Source organism: Agrilus planipennis, unplaced genomic scaffold, assembly GCF_000699045.2.
Source record: "Agrilus planipennis isolate EAB-ADULT unplaced genomic scaffold, Apla_2.0 scaffold431, whole genome shotgun sequence".
In the NCBI taxonomy this organism is placed as follows: Eukaryota; Metazoa; Arthropoda; class Insecta; order Coleoptera; family Buprestidae; genus Agrilus; species Agrilus planipennis.
Window position 1 is genome coordinate 57159 of NW_020440321.1, and position 15086 is coordinate 72244.

At 33.5% G+C, this 15086-nt stretch overlaps 1 protein-coding gene and 1 long non-coding RNA gene across 2 annotated transcripts; one reads left to right on the forward strand and one right to left on the reverse strand.

Annotated features, from left to right (window-relative positions):
• Nucleotides 1–1265: 1265 nt before the first annotated feature.
• Nucleotides 1266–1699, reverse strand: LOC108743009. The gene is made up of 3 exons (XR_001938753.2): nucleotides 1556–1699; nucleotides 1357–1488; nucleotides 1266–1298 (listed from the first exon to the last, which is right to left on the reverse strand). It is a non-coding gene; the product is annotated as an uncharacterized LOC108743009 (long non-coding RNA).
• A 68-nt stretch (nucleotides 1700–1767) lies between these two features.
• LOC112906062 lies at nucleotides 1768–4175 on the forward strand. Its single transcript, XM_025979648.1, has 2 exons — nucleotides 1768–2000; nucleotides 2189–4175. Exon 2 carries the CDS (start codon nucleotides 2370–2372, stop codon nucleotides 3966–3968), a length of 1599 nt encoding a protein of 532 aa, XP_025835433.1. The 5' UTR covers nucleotides 1768–2000; nucleotides 2189–2369; the 3' UTR covers nucleotides 3969–4175.
• The last annotated feature ends 10911 nt before the right edge of the window (nucleotides 4176–15086 follow it).

The window sequence follows — 15086 nt, forward strand, 5'->3', positions numbered from 1 at the left end:
AACTAATATAGTTTTGTGTTTTTCTGAAAAAAAAAATGCTGTCTCTAAACAACTACCAAAGAACGAAGCACGAAATATAATTACACGATCAAATGAGCGCGCGAATATATTTGATCGAAATTATATGAGAGCCTCGTTCGAAGAAATTACGTCCCACCACAAGTAAAATAGAATCGTCTTATCACCCTACCCTATTTAGCAATTTTCTTTTTATTTAAACTAAATTATTCCAAAAATATGACCAAAGTAGGATAGAGGGCAGGTGTCGCCTTCAAAGATTCACTCTAAACGTTGTGACATCTAAAGGACACGGAAGGTATTACATTGTTAATCTCTTCGAACTAGGCTCTCATATAATTTCGATCAAATACATTCCAGAGGCTTCGGCGCACTCATTTGATCGTTTAATTATTTATTAAAGGACTATCTGACTTATATCAGAGTGATCTAATTGAATTAAGAGAGTATGCACAAAATAATAATAATTACAAAGTTGTTTTCATTGTTATCGATTGTTTCTCGAAATATGATGGGTAAGTTATAAAAGATAAATCAGCAAACAAAATTGTTAATGGTATGAAAAGTTTATTGGAAATTTTAAATTGAACTCCCAAAAATTTACAAACCGATTAGGGGAAAAAGTACTACTCAGTTTAAATCTTTAATGAAAAGGTATAAAATTAATCACAACAGCAGTTACTCAGTGAAAAAGGCGTTCATTGTTGAACGTGTAATTAGAACAATAAAAACTAAATTAATTAGTGTTACATTATAGAATTTCATATTGGTGGATAGATGTAATTGATGGCATAGTTAATGAATATAATCACAATGTATACAGAATAAAAATTACACCCTCAAAAGTAATAAAAAAAAACAAAATGAAAAGTACATACTCGATAACGTACAGTTATATTAAATTGATACATGGAAAACCTACATTTCAATTGGGTGATATTGTACTGTAAGTAAAGTTAAACATGTACTTTCAAAATCTTACACACCCAACTGGACAACTGAACTATTTAAAGTAACACAAATTAATTATACTTACCTATATACATACTTATTAGAAGATTTAAAAGGTAATCCCATTCGCTGTGGTTTTTACACTGAAGAATTATAGAAAAAAATATCCTGATATTTAATTGAAAAAAGACTAAAATGTATAAATAATAACCTTTTCATTACAAGGTTAAGATTTTCAGATAAATATAAAAATTGGTCTAAATATTTTTTTTATTTAAGAAAATTACAATAATGTACTTCATATAAAAAATGAACACCATTGTCAGAGTCTGCAAATAAAATAAAATTGTATGAATGTTAGTCGTTTCAATTAAAATATTCGTTTACTTTCATTTTCCAAATCTCTAGAAAGTGTAGGTGATTTCTCATGAAAACCAACTAGCCCTACCTCCCAGCGATGTATATAAGGGGAGGCATGGGTGGAACCACCTCCGCAACCATCATTACAATAAATTTTTCCTGAAAACACATATAAGTATCTGTTTAATATAAAAAAAGATGATATCAAATAATAAAATAAACATACCATTAGATTTGAGGGTAGATCCCCCAAAAGAAATTCGTGATCTCGTGCTTCTTCATTCATGGTGTTGTTTTATAAATACGGGAGTTCGTATCAGCTTTTATACTAATTCACTAACCAATATTGGCTTCCTATATATAAAAAAAAGATTTTAAAACATCACACAAATTTATAAACATTGTATACANGTAGGGTAGAGCGGGGCTTGTTGAGCATAGGGGCAAGTTGGGCAATCGAAATATCTCGAAAACTATTCACCGTACGTATAGACATCGTATGGCGGAAAGAGGGAGGCGCGGGAGGGATAAACATCACGCGATCGCTAGTGGCAACTGGGTAAGCGAGTGAGGAGCACGGGCGTTTTGTTTATTTTAAGACCAAAAAGTAAAAACGTCATTTATCGCAAGTTTTCGTCTGGATTAGTCAAATGTTATTTGTTTTTAATCAGGTAAGTGTTAATCTTCCATATAATTATCGTACTTTTGATATGCAGAGAGGTTCTGGGTATAATTCTCACGGTTTTTTTATAACCTCACTTTTATTTTGAAATTCTGGGTTGGGGTTAGTTGAGCATAGTTGCTCAACTTACCCCATGATTCAAACAACTAAACTAATGAATGTTTTATTTTTTATTAGGATGCGGACTTACAAGAGAATAACTACAAGATGTTCTTACACTACTGAAGATTTAAAAAATGCTGCAAAGGCTGTGAACGATGAAGGTAAAAGTGTTAATGCCACCGCTACAGAATTCGGTATCAAACGGATGACTTTGACATGATATCTGAAAAAATTAAATGAAGGTGCCGATTCATCCATGGGCTATGCAACACCGAGACAAGTATTTTCTTCTACACAGGAAGATTCACTGAAAAAATACTTGCTACAAATGGCATCAATCTTCTACGGATATTCTCCAAAAGATGTCCGTCGCCTTGCCTACGAATGTGCTAATAAATTCGAAATTGAAATTCCACCCAGCTGGGCTGCAAATAAGATGGCCGGAAAAGAATGGCTTACGATGTTTTTAAAACGAAATCCGGAGCTATCCATACGAAAACCAGAACCCACCAGCCTTGGTAGGGCAACATCATTTAATGCGCAGAATGTTAAAGTTTTCTTTGATAAATTAGCGGAAGTAATGGATAGATATGGATTTACAGCGGCAGACATTTGGAATATAGATGAGACAGGATTATCCACTGTGCTGAAGCCAAATAAAATTGTAGCTGCCAAAGGTAAGCGCAACGTCGGCGCAATGACTTCTGGAGAACGAGGGACTAACGTTACAGTGGTAACTGCTGTATCTGCTCTTGGAAATGCTGTATCTGCTATGTTTGTATTTTCGAGAAAAAAGTTTAAGACACACTTTCTTAATGGTGGCCCCCCTGACTGTATAGGAACAGGCAATGCCAGTGGATGGGTTACAGACGAAGAATTCTATCAGTTTATGCAACATTTTATAAAACATGTGAAACCGTCCATGGAGCGCCCGGTTTTGTTAGTGTTGGATAATCATTCCTCTCACTTGAACGTGAAGACACTAACTTTAGCCAAAGAGAATGGAGTTGTAATGCTGTCCTTTCCACCGCATTGTAGCCATAAGTTACAACCGTTGGATGTATCAGTTTTTGGACCGTTCAAAAAATATTGCGCTGCTGCTCAAGATGCGTGGCTTCGTAACAACCCCGGGAAAACCCTTACTATTTATGACATACCAAAAATAGTCGCAGATTCGTTGCCGATTGCTCAGACAAGTATAAATATTGTTAACGGTTTCCGAAAGACAGGCATCTTCCCGTATAATGCAAACATTTTTGGTGAGGATGGGTTTTCCCCATCATTTGTAACTGATCGTCCTGGATTAGAAAATAGCAAGCCGGGAAAAGATTATCTAGAGCAACCTGTGATGTCCAGCACTGAATTTAATCCCACTCCTTCTACCTCTACAAGCCAAGCTGAACTCGAACCTGGTCCAAGCAATAAAGAAAATGAGTCAGTTAACCTAATACAAGTATTTTCCCCGGAAATTGTAAGACCATTCCCAAAGGCTGGTCCTAGAAAAGTAGGTACAACTAACAGAAGAAAGAGGAAAGCTGCAATACTAACTGACACACCCGAGAAGAACGCCCTAGAAGAACAACAAAATAAAACCACAAAAAAAGTTAAGAAGACAAAGAAGAACGTGGATAAGAAAAAGAAAAAGGGTGTCTGTAAAAAAGTACTCCAGTCAAGTGATGAAAGTGACAATGGTGATTACTCCTGTCTGATTTGTTGTGAAGACTATGTTGAAAGTTTACCAGGAGAAACTTGGATCCAGTGTCAAACTTGCAGGGAATGGGCTCATACAAAATGTGTTCCAGGTGCTGGTCTTACTTTCGTTTGTGTCAATTGCAATAATGACAACGACGATTAAGTTGCTAAGATCTGATTAATATATATTTTTAAATATTCAAGTCTAATTTGAAATAGAAAGACTGAATTTAATCCTAAAGTCTGTCTTAAGATTCGTTGATGTTTTGTTTATTCTATTTTCAGTTAATTACGTAAAGAAATTTACTTTAAGTTTTGTTGTTCTGTCACTAAGACAATTACCATTAAGTTCCAAAGATTAATTATTATTTTAAAGATATAAGCTAAGTATATGAGTAATAATTTAAAAAAATAAGTCTGATTTTAAACAGAAAGACTGAATCTAATAGTGAAGTTATTCCTAAGACAGGTTATTGTTTTCTTGATTCTACTTTTGGTTAATTATTCAAAGAAAATTACTATAAGTTTTGTTTTCTCTGTCACTAAAAGACTATAAATAAAGAACTGATTGTTAAACACTTATTGTATTTCATCACTAGTCAACATTGAACCTATGATTTCATTATACTTTCTTAGTGCTCAACTTGCCCCACACCTTTGCTCAACTTACCCCACCTATGGGGTACATTGAGCATATTTGACTTTCTGCATTAAAACAGCTGTAGCTCTTCAATTTTAATTATTACAAAAAAAATACTATTGACACTTTTGTTAAGCGATAAACAACAAATCCATCAAGCCGCATAACAATTTATTGAGACTTATCATTAAGGAGCTACATCCGTTCAAATAAAAATTTGCTCAACTAGCCCCGCTCTACCCTACTATAAAACATTTGAACATATATATAATATTGTTTGTTTCATGGTGCGTGGGTGTGGATGATTCCATTAAATAACGGTGGGACTGACACATATCTTAAAGACCCAGAATTAATTACACAATGGTTATCATTTCTCCCAAGAAATTTTACTAAGTTAAAAGCAATCTATCAAAAACCTAATACCAACATCGTTTTGCTCAGCGATTATATATTGTATGCAATTATATAATAATTATACTTTAAACTCTGCCCTCAATTATCGAATAAATAAGCATGAAATTAAGGGATTGGTTAATTCTTAGATAGCAGAACCTTCATGTTTACCAAAAGAGATTATTGTATAGAATGTAATGATGTTATGTTAGTTAAATCTGTGGGTTTTATGAAGGAGATGTTTCCAGGTATACCAAATAACATTAGAGTAGTTTTTCGATTTATTAACGGTCACCTTTAGTTCTTTTCCAAGCATTACATGTTTGAATTCAATTCATTTACTGGACGTGTTATACAATCAATAAAAAATACCAGTATTGGGACCAAAACCAGTTTTTTTTTTAGAAAGTATATAAAAGCATTCCAATTGAAATTAAAACAGTTAAAAGAATCACTACTAAAAGTAAATGGTATCTTTCATGCTAACTTTATGAAACATTCAACCAAAGAAACAGATATCAGACATAGAGACAGCGTAGAAAAAAGGACACGACAAAAATAACAATAGTGTAAATTTTATTGTAGCAGTATGACTTGCAGGCAGTCTTTTAGTTTCCCAAAGGTGACACCTCCAGTTTCTATTACTTCTCGAAACTTAATGTTTTTAACAGTTTTTGAATTAAAATCGAAAGAAGCAGAATGTTTTTTATGGCATGAATCTGAAGGAAATAGAGGTGTCTGTAAAATTGGATCATGCATCTTTAACTACCTCGAATCTCTAGAAGATAAAGCCAAGGCAACAGAAACCAATATGTTAGATGTGGTTTCTATTGGTTTTAAAATAAATGCATATTTTGGTATAATTCGATTTATCTGCATAAAAGCTACCCAAATCTATTATTTAACGTTTAAAAGTCTGTTACTTACCCTTGCACTAATTGCTTTTTAATGGCATTTTCGTTTCGTACCTGATACAAACTTGTTATCAGGGAAAAACCAAATGCATAGCGACTAATAATACGGTTGTTGTCTCTAATATTTTTCATCATTTGTTGTTATTGTGTGGTGAAGTGTATTAATAGTTATCGTGATGCCGAAAGTTACATCTGAACAATCAGCGTTACTCAAAAAGTGGATTATAGGGAGAAGTGAATTTACAATTATTTACAATGAACATCTTTTTTTCACTACAAAAGAGTAAGTCTTTGTTTCTATTTTAAAATATAAAGTAATTTTGATTTATTTGTGAAAAAATAAAGCGTATTGATTTTTATTCAAGATTTTTTAAATCGTTATTGCGACCTGCAGAACGTACCGAGTTCTTCCACATTACGAAAGAGATATGTGAAACTAAATTATTCGGCAGTCATTAATGAAAAGGCGGTATATTGCAAATTTTGTCATCGGAACTCCCCAGGAATATATTATTTAATTGCCGTAAAACAATTAGACAAAACCAATAATGTGACAATTTCAAGATTTGTAAATGAAACTCTGACTAATTTTTATCTTCCTAATCAACTTTTAACGATGTATTATTAATGGTTTCTGATGCCGCATCGTATATGACTAAGGCAGCTGAAAATCTTAAAGTATTTTACCCGAATTTAATTCACTGCAAATGTTTGGAACATGGTTTAAACTGAGTAGCAGAAGCTGTTAGGTTGGAATACCCGGAGGTAAATTAATTGATTAGTGATCAATATGCTATGATAATTCTAATGGCCAAAAAATGGGAAAACCCTATAAAGTTAAACAATGACACATGAATACATACAATTATTATCCTAATTTTGGTCCTTAATGTTAGTTATTCCTATTCTAAGCCCTTAGATATGCAACCTATCCCGACTAACTCAGTGTTCCATCTTAAGTAGTTAGGTATTTAATCATAATTGAAAAAAAAGGCTAGGTAGCATAGAGTAAACACGTGTCTCTATTAATTAATAAGTAATTTTGTAATTTGTGTATTAAAATATCAGGTTTATTTAAATAAACTCTATTGGGAACCTCTGTTAGATTATAATATTGCTTAAAACATAATAGTTCTATTGAGTTGTGTAAGATAACCTCAAAATAATGAATATTTACTGTAAACTGTATTCTAATAAAGAGCCTATAAAATTGTAGTCAGCTGTTAAATTTGTTAAATGCTCAACTTATTATTATCAATCTTGTGCAGGTAGAGCGGGCCCAGGAGAAGATGGGTCGTCTGAGAGAAATTGTGATGATTCCTCATTACAATTTGCAAAGCAAACTACTAGATCCATATCTCCTTCAATAAGCGATGCCTCTATTGAAAACATTATTGCAAAAGCAAATGAAGAGATAAATGAAAAAAGAAATTGTTGGTAACTGTAGTGCTATAGAAAAGAAAATTGTAAATACTAGTGATACTCTGAGTAACAAAATAGACGAGGTATCATCTGAATTATCTGAAATCAAGAAGGATCTTACGGAAGCGCAGTCAGAAATTGGAAATCTTAAAGACCAAGTGAAAAAATTAGATCAGATTAACGAAGAAAAAGATGCCATGTGAAGAATTTGACAGATGAAAAGGACTTAATGGAACAAAATACTGAACATAAAATACTCGATGAAATTGCTGAGAGAAAGTTGAAAGCAAAAAATGTTATTGTATTTAAACTACCGGAATTCAATGTAATCAACGATTCAATGTAAAGAACATGATTAAAGATACCCCATATCCAACAAGCTGGTCAGGGCCTTTAGAATAGGCAAAAGTGCAAAAAATTACTCCAGACCATTGAAAATAAAGTTTAAAAATGAAGAGGGTGCCTTGTGGCTCTTATAGAATAAAAGTTTATGTGGAACGTAAGTGTTTATGCAAAATGATACGACATACAGACAAAGAGAATTAACAAGAAAAACAAAGGAGTTAAAAGATAAAGAGGCGGCTGAACGAGGGATATGGACAATCAACTGCAATGGTGGTGTCCCACACATAGTAAAAAATCTTCAATTATATATAATAAGGAAACATCATGAATAACATGGGAAGATTCAACATCAATTACTGGTCAGGAGTCTGTTGATTTACTACCAACATACCTCCAGTAAACTTTTAAACAATCAAGACTCTCAAACTATGAAATGAACAAGTTAGCTGGAGAGAATTTAAACGATTTGAATAAGATCCAAATTGAAAGAGTTCAAATATACTTGGCGATATGTGCAACAAAAGAAAGTCTGGGACTGGTCTGGATGAGATTCCTATGGTTTTTATAACAGAGTGTTCGAAACAGCTTCTTACACCCCTATTTTTACTCTATAACAGATCACTGATGGAGAGAATTTTTCCAAGTAAATGGAAGGAGTCTTTTATTACTCCTATTTTTAAGGGTGGTAATCCATCAGTTGCAAGTAATTATCGTCCAATTACCAAGGTATCTATTTTTGCTAAAATACTGGATGCAATGGTAAGTGAGAAACTATAAGTATTTGGAAAGATTCGTTGACGGTAGACAGCAGGGTTTTGTCCACAGAAGGTCAACTGAAACGAATCTGGCTGAGTATACTGAATTAATATCCAAGGCATCGATAAAAAGAAAGCAAGTTGATGCAGTATACATGGACATATCAAAAGCTTTTGAAACTGTTAACCATGATCAGCTTATAACTAAGTTAATTTACTATGGTATCAGAGATGCCCTATTGGATTGAATATATTTGTTCCTCACTAGCAGAACTTCAAGAGTAGTATCAAGTGGTTACGTATCAGGCTCCTTCAAATTGACCTCGGGAGTGCCCCAAGATTCTCACTGTGGATCACTATTATTTTCTATGTTTGTAAATAATATCCCATCTGTAGTGGTAAATTCGTCTTTGCTTGGGTTTGCAGATGAACTGAACAGTGGATTCACAAAAATAATGCCAAACTCTACAGGATGATGCAACCAGCGTTTCTCATTGGTTTAATAAAAATGGACAGGAAATAATTATAAAGAAGTGTCGCACCGTATCTTTTACAAGAAACAGAGAAGCGATTCAGTACATGTAGTCAATAAATAGCATTCCACTCGAAAGTCTTATCTGCTGAAGACCTTGTTGTTGTCTTTGATAGTAATCTAACCTTTCGTGAACACATTCATTACCTATGCATCCAAGCAAATACAAAACATAACGAGGAAAGCAAAGAATTTTAGTAATATTACTGCACTGACATCACTATACAACGCTTATGTTAAGTCATGTTAAGTCTAAGCTGATGTATGCTGCGTTGATATGGACTCCATCTGAAAGAACATTATCCTATACAATTGAACAGTTCCAGCACAAATTTGTGCGTTTTATAGCAAGGAGAACAGGCTCTCCGATGAAATACACAGACCATGACTACTCCCATCTGCTGAAGCGCTTCAATTTGCCCACATTATAATCTTGTAAAATTTTTAGTGATTTAATGTTTTTGTACAAGTTGATGACTGGTAAGATCTCCTCAGATAATCTATAGAACTCGTTCAGACCAAGAAAACCAATAGGTCTGTTGAGAAATCAAAAATCACAATTTATAACTATTAGTTCCCCATCAGATCTTCAATTCAGATCAATAGTAAACAGATTATAACATGAATTTGGTACGTTGGGATTAGATGCAGTTACAGTCTTTTCGGATATCAATACATTTGCATTCAAGATAATTCTAAGACAAGATATCTGTAACTTTCAATGATAATAAGTGATTTGTGATGTGATAGTATCGATAAGTTAAATATATCTTTATAAAATTACGGTGAATTTTACATTTGAACTATAAAATTAAAACTCAAGTCTAAATTAAACAAATTTGTCATTTGTTACTTTTTTATTCTACATATTATATATTGTAGCGAGCNTAAAGATAATTCATCAATTGCAGCAGTGCAAGCTTTTCGGATAAACAACAATTTAAAATATACCGATAGAGAGAAAACACAAGAAACGATAAAATTCATTAAAAAACCTTGCTGTGGAATAATGAGTGAAATGGAAATACTCTACGTTTTCCAACAAATGGTCTAATTCAACATTAACATGTTACTTCAATAACGCAACCTCTCGTGAAATATTTATAACTACAAGAGCATTTTCCTTATGGTCAAAGCATTTTAATATCAACTTTCAAATGAAGCGAGAGAACGCAAATATAGTCCTTCCAATTAATAGAAAACATAACTATAGCGAAACTGTCAATATGCTTCTTCATTTGAGGGCGAGTGAGGAGTCCTGGCTCATGCAAGTTTTCCTTCATCGTGCGAAAAGCAACTAGAAATACATTTGGATGCTGAAGAAAAATGGGATCCAATTTTTATAACCCATGCTAACAATGCGGATACAATAAATTTGTATTTGGTACTTTAACATAAAATTAGACATACAATGGGTATTGCTCATCCTAACGCAAATGAAGGCATTATGAATCCTTTTCATTCCGTACCTCAAAATTTATTCTTTCTTCTTTACTTTGACTTATATGAAAATGATGTTAAAACGATTCAAAATTTGTATATACTTCGGCTTTACCTACACATACAACATATCTATTATACAAGATGGAGCAGTACCTGATAATAAACTTAATTTATGTAGGGTAGAGCGGGGCTTGTTGAGCATAGGGGCAAGTTGGGCAATCGAAATATCTCGAAAACTATTCACCGTACGTATAGACATCGTATGGCGGAAAGAGGGAGGCGCGGGAGGGATAAACATCACGCGATCGCTAGTGGCAACTGGGTAAGCGAGTGAGGAGCACGGGCGTTTTATTTATTTTAAGACCAAAAAGTAAAAACGTCATTTATCGCAAGTTTTCGTCTGGATTAGTCAAATGTTATTTGTTTTTAATCAGGTAAGTGTTAATCTTCCATATAATTATCGTACTTTTGATATGCAGAGAGGTTCTGGGTATAATTCTCACGGTTTTTTTATAACCTCACTTTTATTTTGAAATTCTGGGTTGGGGTTAGTTGAGCATAGTTGCTCAACTTACCCCATGATTCAAACAACTAAACTAATGAATGTTTTATTTTTTATTAGGATGCGGACTTACAAGAGAATAACTACAAGATGTTCTTACACTACTGAAGATTTAAAAAATGCTGCAAAGGCTGTGAACGATGAAGGTAAAAGTGTTAATGCCACCGCTACAGAATTCGGTATCAAACGGATGACTTTGACAAGATATCTGAAAAAATTAAATGAAGGTGGCGATTCATCCATGGGCTATGCAACACCGAGACAAGTATTTTCTTCTACACAGGAAGATTCACTGAAAAAATACTTGCTACAAATGGCATCAATCTTCTACGGATATTCTCCAAAAGATGTCCGTCGCCTTGCCTACGAATGTGCTAATAAATTCGAAATTGAAATTCCACCCAGCTGGGCTGCAAATAAGATGGCCGGAAAAGAATGGCTTACGATGTTTTTAAAACGAAATCCGGAGCTATCCATACGAAAACCAGAACCCACCAGCCTTGGTAGGGCAACATCATTTAATGCGCAGAATGTTAAAGTTTTCTTTGATAAATTAGCGGAAGTAATGGATAGATATGCATTTACAGCGGCAGACATTTGGAATATAGATGAGACAGGATTATCCACTGTGCTGAAGCCAAATAAAATTGTAGCTGCCAAAGGTAAGCGCAACGTCGGCGCAATGACTTCTGGAGAACGAGGGACTAACGTTACAGTGGTAACTGCTGTATCTGCTCTTGGAAATGCTGTACCTGCTATGTTTGTATTTCCGAGAAAAAAGTTTAAGACACACTTTCTTAATGGTGGCCCCCCTGACTGTATAGGAACAGGCAATGCCAGTGGATGGGTTACAGACGAAGAATTCTATCAGTTTATGCAACATTTTATAAAACATGTGAAACCGTCCATGGAGCGCCCGGTTTTGTTAGTGTTGGATAATCATTCCTCTCACTTGAACGTGAAGACACTAACTTTAGCCAAAGAGAATGGAGTTGTAATGCTGTCCTTTCCACCACATTGTAGCCATAAGTTACAACCGTTGGATGTATCAGTTTTTGGACCGTTCAAAAAATATTGCGCTGCTGCTCAAGATGCGTGGCTTCGTAACAACCCCGGGAAAACCCTTACTATTTATGACATACCAAAAATAGTCGCAGATTCGTTGCCGATTGCTCAGACAAGTATAAATATTGTTAACGGTTTCCGAAAGACAGGCATCTTCTCGTATAATGCAAACATTTTTGGTGAGGATGAGTTTTCCCCATCATTTGTAACTGATCGTCCTGGATTAGAAAATAGCAAGCCGGGAAAAGATTATCTAGAGCAACCTGTGATGTCCAGCACTGAATTTAATCCCACTCCTTCTACCACCACAAGCCAAGCTGAACTCGAACCTGGTCCAAGCAATAAAGAAAATGAGTCAGTTAACCTAATACAAGTATTTTCCCCGGAAATTGTAAGACCATTCCCAAAGGCTGGTCCTAGAAAAGTAGGTACAACTAACAGAAGAAAGAGGAAAGCTGCAATACTAACTGACACACCCGAGAAGAACGCCCTAGAAGAACAACAAAATAAAACCACAAAAAAAGTTAAGAAGACAAAGAAGAACGTGGATAAGAAAAAGAAAAAGGGTGTCTGTAAAAAAGTACTCCAGTCAAGTGATGAAAGTGACAATGGTGATTACTCCTGTCTGATTTGTTGTGAAGACTATGTTGAAAGTTTACCAGGAGAAACTTGGATCCAGTGTCAAACTTGCAGGGAATGGGCTCATACAAAATGTGTTCCAGGTGCTGNTGCACTGACATCACTATACAACGCTTATGTTAAGTCATGTTAAGTCTAAGCTGATGTATGCTGCGTTGATATGGACTCCATCTGAAAGAACATTATCCTATACAATTGAACAGTTCCAGCACAAATTTGTGCGTTTTATAGCAAGGAGAACAGGCTCTCCGATGAAATACACAGACCATGACTACTCCCATCTGCTGAAGCGCTTCAATTTGCCCACATTATAATCTTGTAAAATTTTTAGTGATTTAATGTTTTTGTACAAGTTGATGACTGGTAAGATCTCCTCAGATAATCTATAGAACTCGTTCAGACCAAGAAAACCAATAGGTCTGTTGAGAAATCAAAAATCACAATTTATAACTATTAGTTCCCCATCAGATCTTCAATTCAGATCAATAGTAAACAGATTATAACATGAATTTGGTACGTTGGGATTAGATGCAGTTACAGTCTTTTCGGATATCAATACATTTGCATTCAAGATAATTCTAAGACAAGATATCTGTAACTTTCAATGATAATAAGTGATTTGTGATGTGATAGTATCGATAAGTTAAATATATCTTTATAAAATTATGATGATCCAAATTTGACATTTGAACTATAAAATTAAAACACAAGTTAAATCAAACAAATTGTTATTTGTTATTTCTTATTCTATATATATTGTTTTTGCTTAGCTATGTAAAAAAATAGTTATATAAATTTTTGTAAAGGGTATAAACCCGCTAATAAAATAAAATAAAGAAAAATATTGAACAGATTACACTCTCATTATATGTAAAGATATGTGATATCACTATATGATAATATACGTAAAATACAACAAATAATTAACAAAATCGAATTAATGGAAAATAAGTTACCCAAATCGCATTTCTTTTACACACATGGTGTTACCTCTTAAGCGGAACATAAAGAAACTAAATCTAGAATTAAAAACTATAAATTCTTTATTACCTTCTAAAAGAAAACGAAAATAACGTGGCTGGATAAACGCTGTAGGTACAGCTTTACACTATGTATTTGGCATCATGGATGTTAATGATGAGATAGAAGTTAATACGGCAATACAGAGTTTGCAAAAAGCAAATAAAAACCCTCACCATCATGGATCAAACAGTCCATATAATAATAAGAGATATTATTAAAGATTTTAATACTACTCTAATCGGTCTGAATCTTAACGAGGAAAGAATTGTCTGTTGATATCACCAACGATGTAAACACGTTACAGTTAATGAATTTAATAATCACTTGTGACAAAATTCTCTCAGAATTGGAACATGAAATAAATACAAGAAAAATCTCCCGGAATACATGCTACCATTTAATCCTGTACCAAGTCAGATATATAAATTTCTTAATATTGTTAAAATACAAATAACTATTCAAAATTCTTCATTAACATATCACAAAAAAATAAGTTGAGGCAATCTTATGTCATTTTAGGATTAATACTACTTAAATAATGACAGAAGTTGTTCCATTTATTATTTCAAAAACTAAAGGAATATCAGTCAAATTAATGATTGATACAGGTGCATCTATAACTTATATCAAATATAAACCAGAATTGAAAAAATTTAAAGGCTTTAGAGATATAGTTAGTGTTTCAGGATTAAATGGTAATTCGTTTGATAACTTAGGTTCTACCACAACAAAATTCAAGGAAAAAACCTCAAGTTTCATGTCAACATTTAGTTGTAGCATTAGACGGAATATTAGACATTGAATTTCTTAGAACGTTGAATTGGAATTTGGATTTACATCACAATAACATTTCTTTCTTAGAAAACAACAATAAGATTCCCATTCATTTAAAAAAGGAAACCAAAGTAGTTCATTAGAGTGCCGAACAAGTTATTAGGATAAAAACCAATTTACAACCAGCATGTGAAGGTATTTTGCCAAAAATGAATATAAGCGATAAACTTTTAATTCCCGAATGTCTAGTTAAGAGTAGACAAAAATAATTCAAAATTCACCACTGCGATTAATTTACCAGATAAAGAGTTAAAATTATCAGTTAATAAAAGAGGACGCGCGTACCCACGCATTTCAACCGAATTTAATTAAAAGAAATGGTAGATTTGATAAATTAAAGGAAAATCTAAGGCTAGATCATTTGAACAGTGAGGAGCGTAACGAAATCCAAAAATGACTTTTCAGATATTTTCTATTTCGAAGAAGACCAATTAACCTTCACCTTTTTAATACAACATAAAATTAAAACTACCCATGAAAACTCAATACACGCTAAGACGTACCGCTTTCTGAATGTACCCAAAGAAGAAGTAAATAAACAGGTATCAAAAATGTTAAAAAGGTTGGCAGTTCCAGCAAAACAAAATGGAGAATGGTTGTAGAAATTTAAATAATAAAATCACTATTAGTCCAGTCAAACGGAGGAAATAATGGAAATACCTACCTATAATGGATAAAATGAAACACGGGCCATTTTTTCGGAAATTTCGT